General features: G+C 53.1%; 1 protein-coding gene across 1 annotated transcript in view; it reads right to left on the reverse strand.

Annotated features, from left to right (window-relative positions):
- The window catches only part of TCERG1L (transcription elongation regulator 1 like), a 199,961-nt gene that overhangs the window by 39,702 nt on the left and 137,908 nt on the right, over positions 1 to 22,351 (reverse strand). Inside the window, exon 7 of the mRNA XM_052661172.1 lies at positions 13,100 to 13,254. Within this exon, the coding sequence (XP_052517132.1) occupies positions 13,100 to 13,254 (155 nt within the window). The remainder of the gene's footprint in view (positions 1 to 13,099; positions 13,255 to 22,351) is intronic.

Below are 22,351 nucleotides of genomic sequence, written 5' to 3' on the forward strand. Positions count from 1 at the left end.
TGCGCACTGACTGCAATCCCAATAATGCCTCCAGCTCCGGCCCCATCTATTCTCCAGCTGGCTCTCAGTGCCTGGCGCGGGGCTGAAGCAAGACGAGAAGAGACGTGGGTCACGCCCTAGAGGTGCCCAGCGAGCCCAGTCCACCCAGCCTCTGGGTTCTGGCGGCCTCTTCCTGCCAATGGCCTGTCCACGCCAGACCCTGACCTACCCAGCATAACACAGTCAGGGGACCCAGGAGACTCCCCTGGTGGGAGCCTGAGCCCAAAGCAGGACCCCCCAAGCCCTGGCACCAGGGACACATGGGCTGGATGACAGGGAGTCCTGTGCACCGCAGGATGCTGAGTGGCATCCCTGGTCTCCACCCCCGGATGCCTGGTGTCCCTGCCAGTACTGACAACCACAAGTCTCCAGAAACCACCCAAACTCCCCCCAGGGGACAGAGCGCCCCATCCCCCGGCCCTGTTGAGAACCAGGGGTCTAGAGAAAGACCTTCGCGAGAGCAAAGCTAACAGGAGGGGAGGGGCTGGCTCCTTCTCCCCCGCGCTCTCTCCCCACACATCCGTCTGTGGCCCCCCAGTCACATGACTCAATGACAAAGGCGACACGCACTCCATAAGAATGCACAGCAAAACAAACGGCCAATCAGCCAGTCAGAAGGTTGGATTTCTCTCATGATTACGGAAATGCCAGTGGACACGATCAATGGCTTTAAAAGCTTAAGGCTGGATGAGCTACAGTGCTCACGGGAGTAGCAGAATCTGTTCGCGGGCGTGTGAACTCGTCCATCTTTTTGGAGGAAGATTTAACAATACCTGTCACAATGTGAAATGCATGCATCTTTCGCACTGGTAACTCCAGTAATATGAATTTATGCAGTGGAAGTACTCACAAATGCTCCTAAGATAAAGATATGTGTACGAAGGTATTCTCATCAGTATTCTGTGTGTGCATGAAAAACCAGTGACCCGGAAGTCCACCCGCTGGAAAGGCCTGGTGGGGATGCCGGAGTCTAGTCAAGGTGGGCACGGGTGCGAAGGGAAGGGCTCAGAACACGTGTGTGCACATGCGCTCAGTTGCTTTAGTCGTGTCTGACTCTGCGACCCCATGGGCTGTAGCCCACCAGGCTCCTCTGTCCATGGGGTTCTCTGGGCAAGAGTACTGGAGTGGGTTGCCTTGCCCTCCTTCAGGGATCTTCTCGACCCAGGGAGTGAACCAGGATCTCTTGCATTACAGGCAGATTTCTTTACCACTGCTGCAAACTGGGATGCCCTCAGAATACCAGGGGTTGCCAAAAAGATACCCATAGTGATGAGAAGCAGAAAGTGGAGTAGGTCAACCCCTCAGCCATTCTATTAAAAACATGCATCCCCACAAACATTACCTATCTTCACAATACATTGTTTTGTGCAGTTGACGGGCAAGGAAGGATACATCCAGTTTTGAAAAGGTGTACGTGTACGGGATAGTTGAAGCAGGTAGTCAGAGGTCCTCTCAGCCTGTGAGAAACACGTCTCCCATTCCTTTACAACAGCTGCCCTCATCCAGGGCCAGGTGAGCAGGGAAGTGTGAAGCACTGGTTTCTGAGGCAAAACTGCTTTGAGAAGTGCCATTCCGATCTCTTCTGCGTCCTGGGCCTTGAAGGCAGAGACAGGACATAACCCTTTATCTGCACTGATTCGGGGCATCTAGAAACCTCAGCAAGCCTTGACCGTGCCCATACAGCAAACTGAAGGCGATGGCTTACAAAGCATCATGACAGAACATTACGGATCCCCGTGGGGCCTGCACACCAGGCTCTGGAACCTTCCTTCGCATCACAGTTCAGCTCAGTTCAGTCACTTAGCGTGTCCGACTCTTTGCAACCCCATGGACTGCAGCACTCCAGGCCTCCCTGTCCATCACCAACTCCCAGAGTTTACTCAAACTCATGTCCATTGAGTCAGTGATGCCATCCAACCATCTCATCCTCTGCCGTCCCCTTCTCCTCCTGCCCTCAATCTTTCCCAGCATCAGGGTCTTTTCAAATGAGTCAGTTCTTCACATCAGGTAGACAAAGTGTTGCAACTTCAGCTTCAGCATCAGTCCTTCCAATGAATATTGAGGGTTGATTGCCGGGGGCCGGCGTGAGGAATCCCACCCGTGACAAGGTCATGCGGAAGGAAGCCTGACAAAACGCAAGGACGTGTTTGGCTTCAGGGGTTCCCCCTGGAATTTCCTGAGCATCCACCCCCCAAGACCAGAGTCTGCCTGCTTTCTGTGTTACGCTTTCCACCTACTCTTCTGTCATTTACAGGGGGCTGTCCCCCCACCACCGTTGTCTGGAAAAAATTAGAGCTTTTAGATAATAAATCTCCTGGGCATAATACGAGTGTTTCGATCCAAAAACCCCTCTGATGGCCTTCTCACCTGCCTGCAGGACTCGTACAGCTGCGGGTGTGATTGTTTGAGGCCTCCTGACCGCAGGAGGCACGGGAAGCTTAGAACATCCTAGGAATGTTGGGGCTTCCGAGGAGTCCAAACCATTAGAACAGGACTGATTAAAGGTTTCATTTGTTGAGCCAATACTTGCTGCCAGATTTTCACATCTTTTATTTGTAGAGATGGTTGGATAGAAGAACAGGCAGTAGCCCTGGCATTGGCAACGTCAGATCTTTGAGTTCAGTACCTTCTCTGTTATAACCCGCTGCACCTTTGTTCTGCAGGAATGTAACTTTATTTAGTACTTTGAGGGTGATGCAGAGTAAAGAAAAAACACTTCTAGGGAAAAGGAGTTTTCTGGACAATTATCCAGGAAGAGAGCCATAAAAATGTTAACAGGCCTCTTGGCCAGAACATGATGTAAACCACCTGAGACCTTTTGTATACGGGAGGGTACGCAAAAAGAAAGCCTGGTTTGTCTCACTGAGGGTCAGGACTGCTGCCCCTGCATAACTCTGCATGTTCCGCTATTTCTTTATGTACAACTTGGGGTATATAAGCTGATTTTGAAAAATAGTTTTTGGAGTCTTGCACCGACGCTGGGCTTCCCCATGTCATTCTTTTCTCCCCTTTTTTGGCTGAATTCCCATCTGAAGCGGGGAGGCTCACCACGTCTACTTACTTGCCCTGGCTGCTAAGACCCACGCGAAAGAGAGCCTAAGGCGGGGCACCCTTCGATATTCAAGTGGGCGCCGGTGGCCTAATGTAGATGGTGCAAACCTCTTGTCTCGAGGTTTTATTGGTTTTCCCTGTAAACCAAGTTATTCAGCCTCTTTTTCTCCACCTAAATTTCCTACTATCCTATTTCTTCCTAATCTAATCTTATATCTCTAAATACATGTTTTCCTCGCCTATCCGTCTCCCCTTCAAATCACCCTGGATCCACCAGGGCTGGACCCCGGCAGTTGATTTCCTTTAAGATTGACTGGTTGGATCTCTTTGCAGTCCAAGGGACTTTCAAGAGTCTTCTCCAACACCACAGTCCAGAAACATCAATTCTTCGGTGCTCAGCTTTCTTTATAGTCCACCTCTCACATCCATACATGACTACTGGAAAAGCCGTAGCTTTGACTAGATGGACCTTTCTTGGCAAAGTAATATCTCTGCTTTTTAATAAGCTGTTTAGGTTGGTCATAACTTTTCTTACAAGGAACAAGCATCTTTTAATTTCATGGCTGCAGTCACAATCTGCAGTGATTTTGGAGCCCGCAAAAATAAAGTCTGTCACTGTTTCCACTATTTCTCCATCTATTTGCCATGAAGTAATGGGACCGAATGCCATGGTCTTAGTTTTCTGAATGTTGAGCTTTAAGCCAACTTTTTCACTCTCCTCCTTCACTTTCATCAAGAGGCTCTTTGGTTCTTCACTTTCTGCCATGAGGGTGGTGTCATCTGCATATCTGAGGTTATTGATATTTCTCCCGGCAATCTTGATTCCAGCTTGTGCTTCGTCTAGTCCAGCATTTCTCATGATGTACTCTGCATAGAAGTTAAATAAGCAGGGTGACAATATACAGCCTTAATGTACTCCTTTTCTTATTTGGAACCAGTCTGTTTTTCCATGTCCAGTTCTAACTGTTGCTTCCTGAACTGCACACAGATTTCTCAGGAGGCATGTCAGGTGGTCTGGTATTTCCATCTCTTGAAGAATTTTCCACAGTTTATTGTGATCCATACAGTTAAAGGCTTTGGCACAGTCAATAAAGCAGAAATAGATGTTTTTCTGGAACCCTCTTGCTTTTGCAATGATCGAACAGATGTTGGCAATTTGAATTCTGGTTTCTCTGCCTTTTCTAAATCCATCTTGAACATCTGGATGTTCACAGTTCACATACTGTTGAAGTCTGACTTAGAGAATTTTGAGCATTACTTTGCTAGCGTGTGAAATGAGTGCAATTGTGCAGTAGTTTGAGCATTCTTTGGCATTGCCTTTCTTTGGGATTGGAATGAAAACTGACCTTTTCCAGTCTTTTAGCCACTACTGAGTTTTCCAAATTTGTTGGCATATTGAGTGAAGCACTTTCACAGCATCATCTTTCAGAATTTGAAATAGCTCAACTGGAATTCCATCACCTCCACTAGCTTTGTTCATAGTGATGTTTCCTAAGGCCTACTTGACTTCACATTCCAGGATGTCTGGCTCTAGGTGAGTGATCACACCATCGTGGTTATCTGGGTCGTGAAGATCTATTTTGTACAGTTCTCCTGTGTGCTCTTGCCACCTCTTCTTAATGTCTTCTGCTTCTGTAGTTCTGTCCTAGAGCTCCCAGAAAGAAGCAGCTCAGACCCACCAGGGTCCATTCCATTCCTGCCCTTTATTGTGCCCATCTTTGCATCACAGGGTACCTGGTGAATTTTGTCTGTGAGGGATTCTCTGCAGGGATGACCTGTCTACACTTACCTGCTTTACGCTGGGTCCTGTTACAAGGACTGATCAGAGTGGGTGCCAGTCTGATAATGGCGTTAACAAAACAAGAAGCCTGGTTCATTCTTTGTGCAGAGGAGGCACAGGCAGGCCTGCCAGCTGGTGTCAAGGGGTGGATGGAACACGGGGCAGGTGATGGCTGGGGTTCCTCCCAAAGAGGGGCCAGGTGACCTGCGTGAGGAGAGCCACTCTCACCCGCTAGAGTCCTTGTGGACGAACGGTGATGCTCATCCTTGACTCGGGAATAACCAGCATCTGCGTTGTCAGTGGTCCTGGGTCTGGCCAAGCACCGGCCAGCCACCTGGCCCCCTGTGGCATGGAGAGCGATGCATTGTTCCTGGGCAAACAGTGCTAGGGGAAGCGACCCTTTCACAGGTCACAGCTGTCTTTACTCACAGGCATGGTTTCATGCCCTTCTTGGTGAAATGAAAGTCATCATCGGTGTACATCTGCCTTGAATATAAACGGCTGAAACGTTTACAGAGCAATTGAAGCCAAGTGACATCCTGCCAAGTCTACCATGGGTCAGGACAAAGCAGGGCGGAAGTGCCTGGCTTCTCGCACCCAGCCTTTCTGTGTCAAGCAGGAAGCAAAATGCTTTCCAGAGCCCCTTTTAATCTAATGCTCATAAGATGTCTGGCCAGGCTGGCCCTCCTTGGATCTGAAGCCAGAGCCTCCAAGGTACAAATCCCTGGTCCCCCACTCGATAGGAGTGTGACCTTGAGCTGGCCAATTGATCTGCTTTCTTTAAATCCCTCTACTGTCAAAATAGGTATAAAGACAGAGAATTGCAGACCAATGGCCTCCAAAGAGGTCCACACCCAAACCCTGGAAAAGAAAGTGAAAGTGAAAGTCGCTCAGTCATGTCCGACTCTTTGTGACCCCGTGGACTATACAGTCCATGGAATCCTCCAGGCCCGAATACTGGAGTGGGTAGCCTTTCCCTTCTCCAGGGGATCTTCCCAATCCAGGGATCAAACCCAGGTCTCCCACATAGCAGGTGGATTCTTTACCAGCTGAGTCACAAGGGAAGCTCAAGAATACTGGAGTAGGTAGCCTTTCCCTTCTCCAGCGGGTCTTCCCGACCCAGGACTCGAACCCAGGTCTCCCGCATTGCAGGCGGCTTCTTTACCAGCTGAGCCACTGTGAATGTCTTAGGTTGCATGGCAGTGGTGAAGGCTCCTAACCAGCCCTGGGGCCCCAGAAACCAGATGCCTCTTGGACCGGAAGACACAGGAAGTGAGTTCTGCCCTCGAGCTCCCAGAAAGAAGCGGCTCAGACCCACCAGGGAGACTTCAGTTGGGCTTCTGACCTCCGGGACTGGAAAGCAGCAAGTTGGTGTTGGTTTAAGTTACTAAACTTGCGATCATCTGTTACAACTGCAACAGGGGGCCGATACGGACGGCGCCCAGCTCCTGGGGCGGTGGCAGGCATGGAGGAACCACGAGGTCCCTTTCCCCCCAGGGCACCTCCCCCTCCTGCCTAGGCAGACCCCCAGGCCCAGCCCACAGCAGCACCCTGTCCTCCTTAGCCTCTGGGAGGTACCCGCGGGAGACAGAAGGCAGGGGAGAGAGGCTGGGAGATCATCCTCCGCCTTGTCTGCCTCCCCACCCTAGAGGACAGACTCACAGGTGTTTTATCTGATCACCCCCTGGTACATCCTACCAGACTGCACCAAACCCCCGGCAGAAGGAACCAGATCCCCATCCTGAATGGGGCAGGTGATGAAGCAGCAGGGGCCAGAAGGCAGGAAAATTTCTACTGTGGACCAAAAGAGGTCACCTGCCATTCCAGTACACAAAGAACGTTGCCTGCTAGCAAGCCATCAGTCGCAGCCCTGACGCTGAGCCTTGGGGGGACTTCAGGACAGAGAAAAGTGGGCATTGCACCTAGACAGAGAAGGTGCGCGCCTCAGGAGTGATGTCACTGAGTCCGACTCTTGCACCTTCCCGCACACAGACAAGCACTCCAATCGTTTACTTGAGATGTCTGGTTTTGTGATTAGCTATAGTCTTTTGGGTTCAATTAAAAAAAATTTTTTTTTCTCAGCAAAAACCCCTGTATATCCTGGCTCCTCCCTTATCTCTGGAGAAGGAAATGGCAGCCCACTCCAGTATTCTTGCCTGAAGAATCCCGTGGACAGAGGAGCCTGGTTGGCTAGTCCCTGGGGTTGCAAGAGTGGACACGACTTAGCGACTAAACCACCACCACCTCCTCCCTTACCTCGGTCACCCACAAACTGGCACCTGCCGTCCACCTCTACAAGGCTTGCATCAGGCGCTGCTGCAGCTGCCGACCTTCAACACCCCCTGGAAGGAGCTCAGGGTGGAGAGCAGGAGCAAGGCCCTCTGTGCTCTGGAGAAACTGGCTGGACAGGTGTTCGGGTAGCTAGATATTTTCAGGAGCTGATTTTATGAGCCCAGTTCTTGTACCTCCTCATAGCTATATAAGCACTAAAATCTGTCTTGGTGATGACTGCCCCTCGTGACTAGCAGTAACCCTCATGAGACTAGTAGAAATCTTCTGCAAAAATCTGTGCCTGATTGTATGGACTCCCCCTTCACCAAAATCGCATATATACTGACCTGCCCCCTGACTCTTTGGAGCTGTCTCTCAGAGCTAGCTATCCAAGATGCTGTCTCCCAGGCTGCAGTCTTCATTTCACCCCAAATAAAACTTGACTCACAACTCTCACATTGCGCTTTTTTTAAAAATCTTTTTTAAGTCAACACCTTTTGGAGCAGCTCCTCAGAGTGACCTGAGAGCCTCTCTCCCTGGCTACAGTCCTCAGTGAGGTCCCCGAATAAAACGCATCTCATGACTTTTCATTTCACTTCAGCCTCCACTACCCACTGCCCTGAAGAGAGGTCTTTGGTGCTGCAGGTAAACACAGGTGGCAGAACTGAGCCTCTAAGAGATTTGAGAAATGCTGAAGCTGGTGGGAAAACAAACGCGAGTGGGGCATCCTCACCGAGGAAGAGCGTGCGGCAGCCCCGGACATCAGGACATGGAGTGGACATGGGGTGAAGGCTGTCGCTTCTCACTTCACAGTTCAGCAGGCATTACTCCCAACTAACAGCCTGTCTGCTAGAGCTGTAAAGCCTGGATGCACTGTGGGATGATTAGGAAATAATTCAGGCCTTCAGCTAAACCTCTCAGCAAGGAAAACAGAATGGAGAAAAGGTGGCCTTTTCCTATCTGTTGAAGGGCTTAGCCCTTCTGGCAGTTCTGCACCCTTTTCCCATAGTTGCCTGACAATATTAACTCCTCCTTCCACGCTGATATTCCTAGTATGCACACAAAACACACCCCCACACACACACCCCTCCAAACCTACTGCAGTTAAATGTGGCAGAAAGTGAAAGTGTGAAAGTGAAAGTTGCTCAGTCGTGTCTGACTCTTTGCGATCCTATGGACTATACAGTCCATGGAATTCTCCAGGCCAGAATGCTGGAGTAGGTGGCTGTTCCGTTCTCCAGGGGATCTTCCCAACCCAGGGATTGAACCCAGGTCTCCGACACTGCAGGTGGATTCTTTACCAGCTGAGCCACCAGGGAAGTATTTTTTCAAATTCTACTTGCCTCTCGAAAAATAATGAATATCAATTGGAATGCTTAATGGCTCCATTTCAGACAAGAAACAGGTTTTAATATTTAAATCTATAACGACTCATAGTCCAACACAATGTGAAAAACAAAATTCTATACCAAGAACAATCTTCCCTAGAGGTGATTCTTACAATAATTAGGGTCAGAACATTAGATGAGTCGTGACAGGTGATCAGCCAGGGAAAAACTCACCTTGCTCGTGGCCTGAGGTCAGCAACTCTGCCTGCTCATTACTAATTAGTCTTCCAGAAATACTCCCTGTCCTGTTTTGCTACAAACAGAATAATTTCAGTGAGTAGATCTTAGGAAATTAGAGGTTATCCATTTAAATGTCAATTCCTGCTCTGCAACCGGAAGTTGAGAATTGAGGTCATTTGCATGTCTTTAAGATGCAAAGACTTTAAGACTGCTTAAGGCAGCTCTTCCTCTATTAATTAAGAGTAAGTAAGGTTAAAGATCATTCTGTAGCTGCTTGTAAATTTATGATCACACATCTATCTGGATAGAGTGGTTCAGGGGCCACCATCACAATGGTGGCAGACAGAACGCCTTGACGTGTTGCGCCTGCAAGAATCGGGCATTTCCAGTTGTGTTTGTCAGACTTAAGGCTCCATTCTCCACCTTTTAAGTGCAAAATGAGATTCAGGCCAGCAGAGTGAAATGGAGCCCTGATCTATGACCCAGATAATTCAGGTCCTTGTTGTACTTAATTATACAAGGAGGCCGTTGGACAGACATCTGAGCCAGTAAAAGCCTCAGGGTTACCGGTCAGTGGGGACGCTGAGGAGGGCCAGCTGGGCAGGAGGTAGGCCTCCTGGTGCCCAGCGGCTGATTCCCTCGCTCTGCCTCTGTGCCTTCACCCGGCCAGCCTTCCCAGGCTCCAACCACTTCCAGTTTGGGGTTTCGGGATCGAAATTGATTTTTGCTCAAATAAACCTTTCACTTTGCTAACATGCTTGTTAATCTTCTAACACTGTTCTCCACCTCAGAAGCCTGGAAAGGGCAGAGGACTCGGGGTCGGGGAGGACCCTGCTCACCCCTCTCTGCTCTCGTAGCCCTAGCTCAACTTGGTCCAGAGCAGAAAAACAGGTGACCAACTGTGTCCAGACTGCTAATGAGTTCCATCCTTTCTCATCCCTGCCAGGCCTTGGGGAAAAAAAGAAACAGCACCCAATTATCTCTGAGAATGCAAGCTTCAGGAAGGAGCGAGGAGACTGCCTATATTGTTTGCAAATAAGTATCTTCGTGACAATCTGCACCTGAATGTCCTCCAGGGGTTGGCAGGTCTCGGGACACTAGCCCCACAGGTGGTGAGGTCTCTCCTGTCGCCGAGTGAGGACGCTGGACGCCGGGTGTCTGTGTGTGGGGGGTTTTGGTTCAAGCCTTCATTCAGCACGCAAAGCATCTTTTCAGAAAACGGATGCCTCAGTCAAAGGAGGGAGCGAAATCACAGCCCAGTTCTCGCTGTCCCTGAGAACAGCTTGTGTTACAGACTGAGGTCTCCACCTAGAACATTCCCTTCTCAGAATCAGCTGGCTCGAGCTGATGCTCTGGAGGGGTGCGCTTATCATCTTAAGAGAGGGGAGTGTACTGAGAAACGGAACACTCCCTGACACACCAGTAAACAAGGACGTCACAGTCACCAGGGACCACAGCCCTCCAGTGTGAGCCGGTGAGCCCTGAGGACACCCAGGAGGGAGAACACCCAGGACCTAGCAGCCGTCAGACTATAGCCGCTGCCCATGGTAAGCCCCGGGGGGACTCAAGGTGTGAAAACGCAGGGCTCTGGCCCCAGACAAGCTGAGGTGCATAGGGAAGGAACAATTTCATCGAGCCCACACTCTTGCACTTTCCCACACATGGAAAGGCACTAAATTCCTTACTTTGGGATATCTGGTTTTCTTTAGCTAACAATAATCTTTGGGTGTTCAGACTACCTGACCTTTTTGCTGTAAAACGTCTATGCAACCTGGCTCCTCCCCTGGCTTGCTCAGAACAGTTCTCTCAAGGTCACTTGAGATGCTGTCTCCTGGGCTTGAAGTCCTAAAAGTTTCTGCCGAATAAGACTTAACTCTCAACTTGTAGGTGGGGTGTACTTTTTCAGTTGACAGTGTTCTCGTTCTCAATCGCTCCGTCTTAGCAGACTGCTGCCAGCTTCGCAGGAGCCATCTGCCCATGTCCCTTAGCACTGATCAAAATGCTGAGGAAGCTTTTAAGTCACTTTCTCCTAAAGCTCCTTTCAAATGCTTCGGGATCCAGCTAAAAGTGAAGGCTGACCTCTGTTATCTGTGTTAGCGTCACTTGAGACGGACTCAAAAATACTAAAAAACCACTCCAAAGCTAAAGCCAACACTCCAGGGGTCGAGATTCCATTTCCTGGCCTTTCAGCCCAGCTCTGAGGGTCAGTCAGGGAAAACCCTGATCTCAAGATCTCAGTGAAGCCAAGACTGTTTCAACCCACATGCTCAGGGAGTGCACCTTTCCCAACACAGCTGATGAAAAATGAATAAGACCTAATCGGCGGATCCTTTCTGAAGACATGAAAGTGTTCTGCTCTGGCTCTCGGGAAAAAGGGATTTGCTGGGGCAGCTTCCGAACAGCAGTCTCTCTGCCACGCATTGGATTCCGCTGCAGCTGGGAAGGATCTTTTCCCTTCTCCACATGCAATTTAGGTGAATTCAAGCACCCTTCAAACAAAGAGTGGATGGACTTCCTACAAAGCTCTGGAATGGGTGCGTGATGGAGAAGGTTCAGTTCAGTTCAGTTCAGTTCAGTCGCTCAGTCGTGTCCGACTCTTTGCGACCCCATGAATCACAGCACACCAGGTCTCCCTGTCCATCACCAACTCCCTAAGTTCACTCAGACTCGCGTCCATCGAGTCAGTGATGCCATCCAGCCATCTCATCCTCAGTTGTCCCCTTCTCCTCCTGCCCCCAATCCCTCCCAGCATCAGAGTCTTTTCCAATGAGTCAACTCTTCGCATGAGGTGGCCAAAGTAGTGGAGTTTCAGCCTCAGCATCATTCCTTCCAAAGAAATCCCAGGGCTGGTATGACATGTAGTCTCAAGGGGCAGTCATATAACATCTGGAGCAAAAACCAAATGATGGGAAAAAAGAGCAAACTGTTGCAGTAAAAAAGGAAAAAAGGGCACGAGTTTTTTTCTTTAACTTCCCTTGTGACTCAGACTAAAGAATCGGCTGCAATGTGGGAGACCTGGGCTCGATCCTGGGTTGGGAAGGTCCCCTGGAGAAGAGAATGGGCACCTACTCCAGTATTCTGGCCTGGAGAATTTCATGGACAGAGGAGCCTGACAGGCTACATACAGTCCATGGGGTTGCAAATAGTTAGACAGGACTTAAAGACTTTCACTTTTCCTGAGAATAAAGAAGATAAAGAGAACAGTGAGTAAGCCTGAACATCACTAGTTATTATTATTTTTTTTACTCTAACTGCTTCTAACTCTGCATGTCTATGACTAAGTTTGCTCTTCTGCCCCTTAACTCTGCAGGAACTACACTTCACCCCTATTTCCTTTGACTCCATGCTAAACACGTTCTGTATCTGGCGTTTACCCTCACGACACCCTTCCCCGTGCAGTTACTTGTCAGAAAGAAGGCTGGAGTGCCACGGAACTGACAGGCACGGTTGCCGGGTTGCTGGCACCAGCCTGTGACTGTCTCTGAGATAATACAAGAGGAAGTAATCAAGACCCTAACAGCTTTGTTCGTCATCACTGACTCCTGACTGTGAGCCCTCATCTTATAGAAGCCCCTAGACTCCTCAGGATGCACAGGGCTGATTCATTGGAAAAGACTGATCCTGGGAAAGATTGAGAGCAGGAGAAGCAGGTGACAGAGGATGAGATAGGTGGGTGGCATCATCAACTCAATGGACGTGAGTTTGAGCAAACTCCGGGAGATAGTGAAAGACAGGGAAGCCTGGCTCGCTGCAGTCCATGGGCTCACAGAGAGCTGGACACGGCTGAGAGACTGAACAGGATTCCCTGTGGAGGGGGGACGCAGTTCTGGAGGCATGAGCCTGCTGTCTTCCCCTCTCAGCCAGGTGAGAATTAAAGCCACGTTTGTATTTCCTCCAAACTCTCTGTATTTTTCATTTGGCTTCGATGGGAAGAGAAGGCCAAGATTTTGGCCAGCAACAAAACTAGCACATCAAAGTGATCACCATGGATGAGTTCACATGGGGAGACTGCTTTGCATTTTCTAGAATGCTTAACCAACACCCATTAATTCGATAATAGAAAACAACTTTTTAAAAGTAAGAGAAAAGGTTAGATGCAGGCTAATATCTGAACTGGAAAGGAAGCTCCCAGTGGCTGAAGGATAACCTTCTCTGGGTTCGTAACTTTACGTGACGCAAAGAAAAGCCAGACCCAATCCCGTGGAAGGATCAAAGATTCTGCAGAAAGCGCCATAAAAACTCAATGACTAAATTCTGAAACAGGGACCCCAAGACCTTCAAAATCAACTGCCAGCATAACCGGGAGAACTGTGCTCTCCTCCCACGCTCAGGGATGTATAGTCTAGACTCTCCTATAGGTGGGTGCCCAGGGCCCACCCGTCTTAGTTACTTGCTGTCGCCTCCAGCTTGCGCTTGTGAGGAGGGTCTTCGATGATCCTGTTGAGGTCCCCGCGGTTCCTCAAGTCCATCGGCTTCTCCCAGACAGACAACTGCATCGTCGGGTTGAAGAAGAAAACTCGGTCATCGCCCGTCCAGACCACACACCTGTGCAAATCAAGAACCCGCTCTCAGTCTCCCTCAAAGGCATGCGTCAAAAGACCATAGTGTGTGTCCTAAGTCGATCCGTCGTGTCTGATTCTCTGCGGTCCTATGGCCTGTAGCCCGCCAGGCTCCTCTGTCCGTGGGATTCTCCTGGCAGGAATGCTGGAGTGGGTTGCCATGCCCTCCTCCAGGGGAGCTTCCTGACCCAGGGATCAAACCCGAGCCTCTTACGTTTCCTGCATTCACAGACAGGTTAGTGCAGGCATGCGTCCAACCCCAAAATGCCCTTTGGGGCTGAAATCCACACATGCACAAAAGTAATATTTTACAAAGTGTGAATAATAATAATGATGTCCAGCTTTTCAGGGTCATTCTTAGATGTTTCTCATACATTCTCTCATTTGATTCACAGGCAGACAGCGACCTGACCTTCCTTTTACTGGTAAGGACAGCAAAATTCAGAGAAGTGCGAGGCTTAACTGGGTCCCAGGAGGTCTGAGCTCTTCCCCAAGGCCAGCTCTCCTTTCAGTTGGATTCCCACTCTGGCCCTGGGTCCAAGGACCAGGTAACACAGACCTTGGTTCCCGGTAAAGTTCCCTGATTGGACATTGACTGAGCAGCAGGGTTCATGGAGCCACACGGAGGCCACAGCTCATCCGTGTCCAGCTGAGAACCAGCAACCCGGCTGCTGGAATCAGCAACCTCAGCCCCGCTGAGGTGTCTTGCTTTGTTTTCAGAAGAGCAAAGAATTAGCTTTGCATTTTCACATGGAGGAAACTAAAATCTCCAGAAGGAATGATACGCAATTTTAAGACTTCATCTCTGTGAAAGGTTCAGAGAGAAGGAAAGATTGCAAAGGAGAAATAGTGAAGAAAAGGAAAACAAAGGAAGGACGAGCTCCCTTTCCGCGGAGTGAGTCTGCAATGTGGGAACGCACACAGGAATTCAGACCTGGCCTCCGCGCGTCCCAGCAGCACAGCCGGTCGAGGTCACCCGAGCGGCCTCAGGTTGTATCCTGTGCGTCTCGTGGTGGTGCAGAGAAATGAGCTCTGTCCTGCCTCTGGTCTGGCCCTTCCAGAAGATTCTTCTTGGGTTAGGCCTCTCCCCTCCAGGGACCTCAGCGTCCTACAGTGACCTGAGGGCCCGGGAAGCTCCAGCACTCTCCCCAGGCTCCTCAGAAGCTGCAGGAATGGGCAGGACTAGTCCTCGTCGACTGAAACCCCCTGGTCATTGATTTCTTGAGGGATTGGGGAGCTTCTGGGCACTGCCTGGCCTCCCGGCCACCAGCTCCTGCCTCACCATCAGACACACCTGGTTGCCTGCTCCCTCTCTGGATCCAGGCAGCACACCTCAGTCTGCTTCCCACAGAGAAAATCACTCGCACCCTTGAGCCTCTGTGCTCAGACCAGCCGACCACTTCCCATGGGCCAGACAGAAGGCTCAGCTCAGGGGCTGAGCCTCACGATCTGAAACTCTGTGCGGACCAGATCCCTACATGGAAATGACCTTTAGGTGGTCTGTCTGATCTACTCCACAGCCAGGCCAGGTTCATGGGAGTGGGAGCCAAATAACGACCCCAAAGAGGTCTACATCCTACTCCCAAGAACCTATGAATGTTACCTTACAGGGCAAAAGGGACCTTTCAGGTGTGATTAAGTTCCTGTCTTGAGATGGAAGGAGTAGGCTGGACTGTCCAGGCAGGCTCAGTGTCATCAGAAGGGTCCTCATAAGGGAAGAGGGAGGCTGGGGAGTCAGAATCAGAGAAGGGGATGAGAGGATGGAAGCAGAAGACAGACAGACAGACACACACACGGGGTGGGTGGGTGGAGGCAGAGATGAGGGGATGCGCCACTCGGGCCTTGATGTGGGAGGAAGGGGCTGTGGATGCCGATGTCTCTAGAAGCTGGAAAGTCTAGAGCAGAGCCTCCCCTGAGCCTTGGGAGGGAATCAGCCCCCTCCTCCCCACCTGGATTCAGCCCCGTGGGGGTGGATTCTGACCTCCAGAGCTGTGAGATGTGAGTTTCCACAGGTTGACGACCAGCAGTCCTCACCCTTGACCCCTCCCCACCCTGGGTGCCAGCACCAGGGTCTGCATCCAGCCAGCAGTAACCTAGACCCCCAGCCTGTTTAGGCCCCTGCTGCCCTGGTTTTCCGGGCAGACAGCCATGACCTGCCTTCTCGGTGGATGCACCCCCCAGCTCTAGGCATGCCCTTGACCTTCAGGTGACCTTGAGAGCTGCCCTCACCCTCAGTGACCTCCATTCCATCATCTGTGTAGGTGGGGCCTGCGATGGACATCTGTGTTATTCTAACATGCCCACCACTGTGGGAAAATTGAGGCAAACACGAGGGTCCGCCTTTACAGAGACTGGATGAGAGGCCAACAAGGGCTAGACCCGAGGGGCGGGACTGGCAAGCCGGACACGGACCTGCCCGATGGACGGGTCTGCCTGCTGCCCCCAGCGGGCCCTGACAGGGCACAGGTGACCTCTCGCCTGGAGGAAGCTGCCTGCCTGCTGGTGCAGAAGTCGTCTGGCTTAAGAAGCTTTTACTGTGTATAAAGCTGCAGGTAATTATGCTGTTCTATACATTATGTACAATTCTGCCACTGCGTGAGTTCTCACACAGAATTCTGGGCCAGCAGGGACCATAAACCCTGCCGGGAGCACAGCCCCTTCCCTCTCAGATGCTCTGGAGGGTGACGGAGTGCCTCCTGCTGGGTGTGGGGGCTGCACTCCTGGCAACACTCAGCACGTGTTCTTAGCACCACGAGTAGCCCACCTGAGTTATCTGAGCACCACAGGGTGGGGTGAGGGGAGGTCTGCCTGGTGTGATGCAGGCTGCTTGTAGCTTCAGCTAGACCAGAATGCAGGCGATGTGAAGTAAGAAGCCAGCAGACGCTCAGCAGGGCAGAGGGTGAAGCCCAGTCCTGGGCACCCTCTCACACAGAGGGCATCCATCAGACTTGTCTGGTGCACACAGGCGGCTGGTCACTGCCCACACACAGGCTTCTAAAGCCTTCTTTGGCCAGGCTGCAGCTGGAAAAATATCTCCAAGACCAAAGCTCCTGGCAGCAAGTAAGTTGGTTTGTGACAGTCAGGATGATACCTTTTCACTGTTTGACGGCACTTGGCCTGAGTGGGAAAGTCTAGATGTATCTTTGACTTGCTGCATCCCTGTCTATCTATTCAAAAATCTAGGAGCTGCTGTGTGGCCCCTGGGGCCCCTGACGGCACCTGCAGTACAATGAACCTCGAGAGCAGATACACCTGACAGGTTCAGCTGTTCCGGCCGAGAGTCATCCTGTGCCCAGCACCCCTCCACCCACACATGCACACACACACACTCGCACATGTGCACACACACACATGCATCGACACAAACACGCACACACACGTGTGTGTGCACATACATTCATTCACACACATGCACACACACGTGTGTGTGCACATTCATTCACACACGCACACACACTTGTGCATAAAGGCACACGCACATGCACACGTGTGCACACACATGTATCGACACACACTTGTGTGCACACATGCATGCACACGTGTGTGCACGCACACATGCACACACTTGTGTGTGCACATACATTCATTCACACACATGCATACACACGTGTGTGTGCACATTCATTCACACACGCACACACACTTGTGCATAAAGGCACACGCACACGTGTGCACACACATGCATCGACACACAGGCACACACACTTGTGTGCACACACATGCATCCACACGTGTGCATGCACACATGCATACACACCTGTGTGCACACACACATGCACACACACACTTGTGTGTGCACATTCATTCACACACATGCATACACACTTGTGCATAAAGACACATGCATGCGCACACATGCATTGACACGGCATGTACAGTTGTGTGTGCGCATACATTCATTCACACACATGCATACACACCTGTGTGCGCACACACATGCATGCACACTTGTGCACGCACACACATGCATGCACACACATGCATTGACACAGCATATACACGTGTGTGCACACACATGAGTACACACTTGTGCATAAATGCAGCACACACATGTGTGCACACATGCATTCACACACGTGCACATACACGTGTGCATGTGCACACAAGCACACCAGTGACTGGGCATCTCAGCACCACCCCCAGTGGCCTCAGCGTCATGGCTGACTGGTCTGTTCCTTCCTCCAGAGTCACTGGGGGGGGCACTCGGGGGGGCACTCAGGAGCCCAGGGGCCTGGAGCCCTGCCTTCCAGGAGGGCTCTGCCTCTGCGTGCCTCAGCACCCCAAGCAGTGATCCCACTGCTGTGGACTCAGCGTTCTCGTTTATCAAAGCAGACTGGTGGACGCAGGCCTAGTCCCAGATGATTTCTTAAGCCCCTTCCAACTCCTGTCCCACCTTCTGTCCTTTCCTGTTAATTCTCCACTTTGGTCCAGGACCCCAGGCACGGTCACACTGATGCCCTTCAGTGTGGATCCACCTTACGGGCAGGGACACCGTCCCTGGCTCCTGAGCTAGTCCGCCCTGGGCTCTGGGGGCTGCGCTCAGAGGCTCACTGCTGTACCTGGAGACCTTGCCTGCCCCGGGATAGCTTCCCCTAGCAGCCCAGTGGGGTCTAGGGCATGGGGCAAATCCACGGTGATTGGTCTTCTGCTGAGACCACATCCTTGTAGCCCAGCCCTTCCCCCAACCACCACATCCCCGCCCCCCGCCCGCCTTCCTCTGCTCCTTCCCTTGAAACCACTCCTCAGTATGTCTGGGCACTGGGAGCACTGTCCGAAGTGCTCCGTCTGGGGACCCTGACCCAGGACAGAGCCGAAAGGGGAGGAAGGATGGAGCAGCATCCACACTCCCAGGAGCGTTTCTGACAGCGAGAGGCAGGCGGTGTCTGTGCAGGACGCGCACCCTCACGTCCTCCCTAAAGACCTCACTTTGGGGTTCTCAAAGACGGGACCTGGTCCCACCAAACTCGGCACCATCACGGCTACAGCGACTGAAGGGCCCGGGGAGTGATGAGTTCACTGAGAAAGCGGGTCAGCGAGGATCTGCCCATGTGGGAAAGTCTGGGGCGTGTGCATCCACCCCCAGGGGATAGAATACTTCAGCCCGAATTACCGAGTGGCCAGCAGCCTCGATCACAGAGGCCCAGAGGGGCTCACGTTCCCGTGGGCACAGAGTGGGTGTGCAGAGGTAGCCCCCTGCAGCACCCAAAAGGCCGTGTGAGGCCAGCCTCGGCCAAACCCAGTCTCCCCACTGGCTCTGGGAGGTGTCCTGGGGTCCTGGAGCCGGGATTCTGCCTGGCCTGAGAAAGTTCTGGTTAACACGTGAAGTGGGGGGCCTGGGGAATAAGAAGCAGCTGGAAGCAGGTGAGTGATGCTGTCGCAGCCCCTGGTGGAGTGCGGGGCCCTGAGCCGTGCTCCTGGTGGGTGAACAGTGGAAGGGTTTCAGCCTCCAGCCCTGGTAGCTGCTGACAGCCGTCACCTCCCCGGATGCTGGCTGAGGGCAGACCGCACACCTGGGCAAGTATCCTTCCCGAGAAGTGGATACACTCAGACGCAAAGACACGTGGGCTCCAAAAGTTCCCCCTGACGGGAGGCCCAGTCGGACTCAGGTCATCATCCCACTGAGCTCCTGGGCTCCAAGTCCGGCTGTTAAGAAAGAAGCTTCGCATCGACCGGAATTGACTTGGCTCTCCCCAGATGCGGGTGGGTCTCTGCTGTAGGTTTGCTGCCCCTGGGATGCGCTGATTCCATCAGCACCGAGAGCCGTGTGGACAGATGGTCACACCACGCCCTCCTCTCGGAGAGACCCAGTGTCTGGACCGCCATGTGGAGAGCAGCCCCAACCCCCACTGACACCACCACCAGCCTCTCCAGTGACGGGAGAGCGGAGCCAATTAGAGCCTTAATGGAGGATTATTACCCTGGAGACAGAGGCGTGACAACAGTTAACACGCACACGCTCCTGTCCAGAATGCAAAGAGCCCACTTTCTGTGCCACAGGGACGCCCGCGGACCTGAGGCAAAGAACCGGCAGCAGGTAAGCAAACGTGATCCCCCAGGAGAAAGCCGCCCACTGGTCACGCCTGGTCTCCACCAGACCAAGCCAGCTGTACGATGCAGATTTAATTTCATGTATCGTTTATGCACATTTTAAGCAATACGTATACATTCCTCTGGCTTAATCACAATGTATAATTTCTGGATGGCTGCCATGTTCCCTCTCCTCTTTAACTGTCCCCAAATCCCAGAGGGTACAATTAGCGTGCCAGAGTTAGTTAAGTCTGGTGCAAAACATCTAGACAGCAGCCCTAGAGCACAAAGTCCCGTTTCAGCAAATGGACACGGGGACTGCCGGCTTGGCGCACAAAATGATCCCCCCACAGCCTTCACAAAGCACAGCCCAGCGTCCACGGCTCTGCAAGGGGGAAGATGTTTCCGCTTCTCCCTCCAAGCGTCCAGCTCAGCCCAGCGGGGGAGGGCTCCGAGCCTCACCCCCTCTCCCGCACTCGGGAAGACACACCCGGGTCCCTCTCTCCTCCGGGCACTTGTCCCCAAGTGCGCTGTCCCAGGAGCTGAGTCCTATCTGCAGGGTGGACCCGTGTGCCCTAGGCCACAGCCACAGGACTGAAGTCTCTGACCCCAGAAGGCAGCACCTCTGTGTCCTTTGTGCTCTGCCCCCTTTCCCATTCCGCCCACCTTTGTTCCTGGGAAGGGGCTGACCTGGGAGGACTGAGCAGGCCCGGCCCCACGGGGCAGGTCAGGTGAGGCACTGTGGGTCCCACAGACGCGAAGATTTAGGGAAAAGAGGGTGGAAACGGCTCTCCCCTCTTCCTCCTGGGACATGGTGGTTTATGCTCAGAAATGCATATCTGGTTATGACCTCATTCTGCACGGAGCTCCTGGGCTTCCGAGCAACCTCTGATGTGAGAGCAAGCCTCCCGTGGGCAGGAAGCGAAGCAAACACCTTCTGGGCAACTCCGTCTGGACCACGGGCCGGGGTGTCCGGGGGCACTTGCCTTCTCGGACAGTCACGGTGCCACCTACTCTGCTGTGACCTCCACCAGAGTCCAGCTTCCTCACGGCAAGGGCTTCTGACCGCAGGGAACCCCGAGCACCAGCTGCCCTGCCTGGCCTTATGAGGGCCAGAGCGGGTGGCCCTGCAGGAGCAGGCCTGGAGCTGGGCCAGCGGGGGCCTCTGCGGAGAGGCCACCCGTACGGGGGCGAACAGGCAGATCTGAGACATGAAAGGGGCTCAGCACCCGCCGTGACATGTGGACGCTTGTGCCGTGCACGCCTCCCAGCTCCTTGGCAGCCTTGCCCGCACCTCAGGTCACCCCAGCTTCTGACAGCACCCGGGGGCCTGCGGGGTCCTGGGGCTCACGTCTCACACCCAGTCGCCTGCCCCTGTCTCCCTGCACCCCTCCCCCCACCCCCGCAGGTTCCTCCTTTGAGAGCTAACGGCCGCAGGCGGCCATGCATTCTCTGTCTGGGTGAGCTCTCACACGCGTGGGGGACCTCGGGCGTCCTGGCCTGTAGGGGACTGGCCGGAGGGGACGCGCATGGAGGAACCGACCGCCCCTGCCCCTGGAGGATCTCTTTGCTTTCCGAGAACCTGGGCGGCTCGGGCTGACGACTGGCCCAGCCGGTGGACAGGAGGCTCGTGGGTGCTTTGAGCTCACTTGGTGCAGCAGGTGTGGCCCCCAGGCCAGAGGAGCCCTGCCTGGAGGCAGACTGCCTCCCAGGGTGTGCTGTCCCCGAGGTTCTGTGGGTGTGACACTAAGGTTAAGCACACATCAGACCACGCCGCACGCGGCCGCTCCCAGCTGGGAAGCGGGGAGGCCACAGAAGCCGAGGCTGGCACTGCCCCCGTGCCCCGGCTCCCCACCCCCTGCAAGATCCTGGTTCCTCTGGCACTTTTCAGGGTGCTCACGGACCCAACCTCCCAGGTGTGGGGGTGTTTGAACGCTGGTACCCTTTACCCCGGAATGCTTGGGGAGGCCAGGCAGCCTCCCTCAGGCAGCACTGAGTCAGGGAGGCTTGGAGAGAGGCGAGCAGAGGCGAGAAAAATGCCCGGGCTCAGCCGGCGGGCCCAATGCCGCTCAGAAAGCTGCAGGCATGGTGCCTCCTGCAGCCCTGCCGCCCCCTTCCCTGAGAGAGGACAGCTCCCCACACGGCCGACACTCGGGCTGGAAGGCTCATCAGTGATTCACCCTGACCAAGGACCCCAGAATCCCACGGAGCATTCTGCCCTCGAACACAGCGTCACTGAGAAGTTGAAACTGCAGCCCTAGACATCTCTAGGGCTCAAGGTCAGGTCTCCTGCCCAATTATAACCCCCGGGACAGCATCGAGTACACAGTGTGACAGGGTCACACCTCGCTGAATTTACTGCAACCCCTCACGTGATTTGCAGTCAGCTGTGCTTGCCTTAGAAACACACATGAGTCTGGTTCCAGAAGACCCCAGACAGCATCTCTGGCATCATAAAAAAAGTAATAGTTTAAGTCTGTGTTGTGCCCCCTTCAGTTCCTGGCACCAAGCTCCTAAAACCCTTTTAATTAGCTGAGCCACTGGGGCGTCGTTTTTACTCCTGAGGAGCGCCCCCGACCTCACGTGAGTTCAGGCTGACGACACGGTGACTGGTGTGCCTCCATGTGTGACCGTGGAGGTGGGGGCTGGTCCCAGGAAGGCCGACCGCGTGATCAGAGGGTTGGTTTCCTGGCCCCACCCCAAGAGCCGGGGGGACAGGCCTAGTAATGAAGCATTCAGAAAGCTTCCTTTGGGTTCAGAGGGCTGCAGTGTGCTGACCTCGCTGACGTCCTAGGGGGGTGGCAGCCCCAGGAGGGCGTGAGGCCCGGAGATCCCCGCCCTGTGGCCTGCCCTTGCCTCTCGGCCATCCAGCTGTCCTGGGCTGCGCCCTGTATAATACAGATGTCATCACAAGTGAATCACTCTCGTAAGTCCTGTGAGTTGTTTTAGCAAATTTTCACACCTGATAGGAGGTTGTGGGAGCCCGGGACTCGCAATCAGCCGGGGAGACGCGCGGGGCAGGGGGCTGGGACTCAGCCCTCGGCCCACGGGATGTG

Source organism: Budorcas taxicolor, chromosome 23 (genome assembly GCF_023091745.1).
Source record: "Budorcas taxicolor isolate Tak-1 chromosome 23, Takin1.1, whole genome shotgun sequence".
Taxonomy (NCBI): domain Eukaryota; kingdom Metazoa; phylum Chordata; class Mammalia; order Artiodactyla; family Bovidae; genus Budorcas; species Budorcas taxicolor.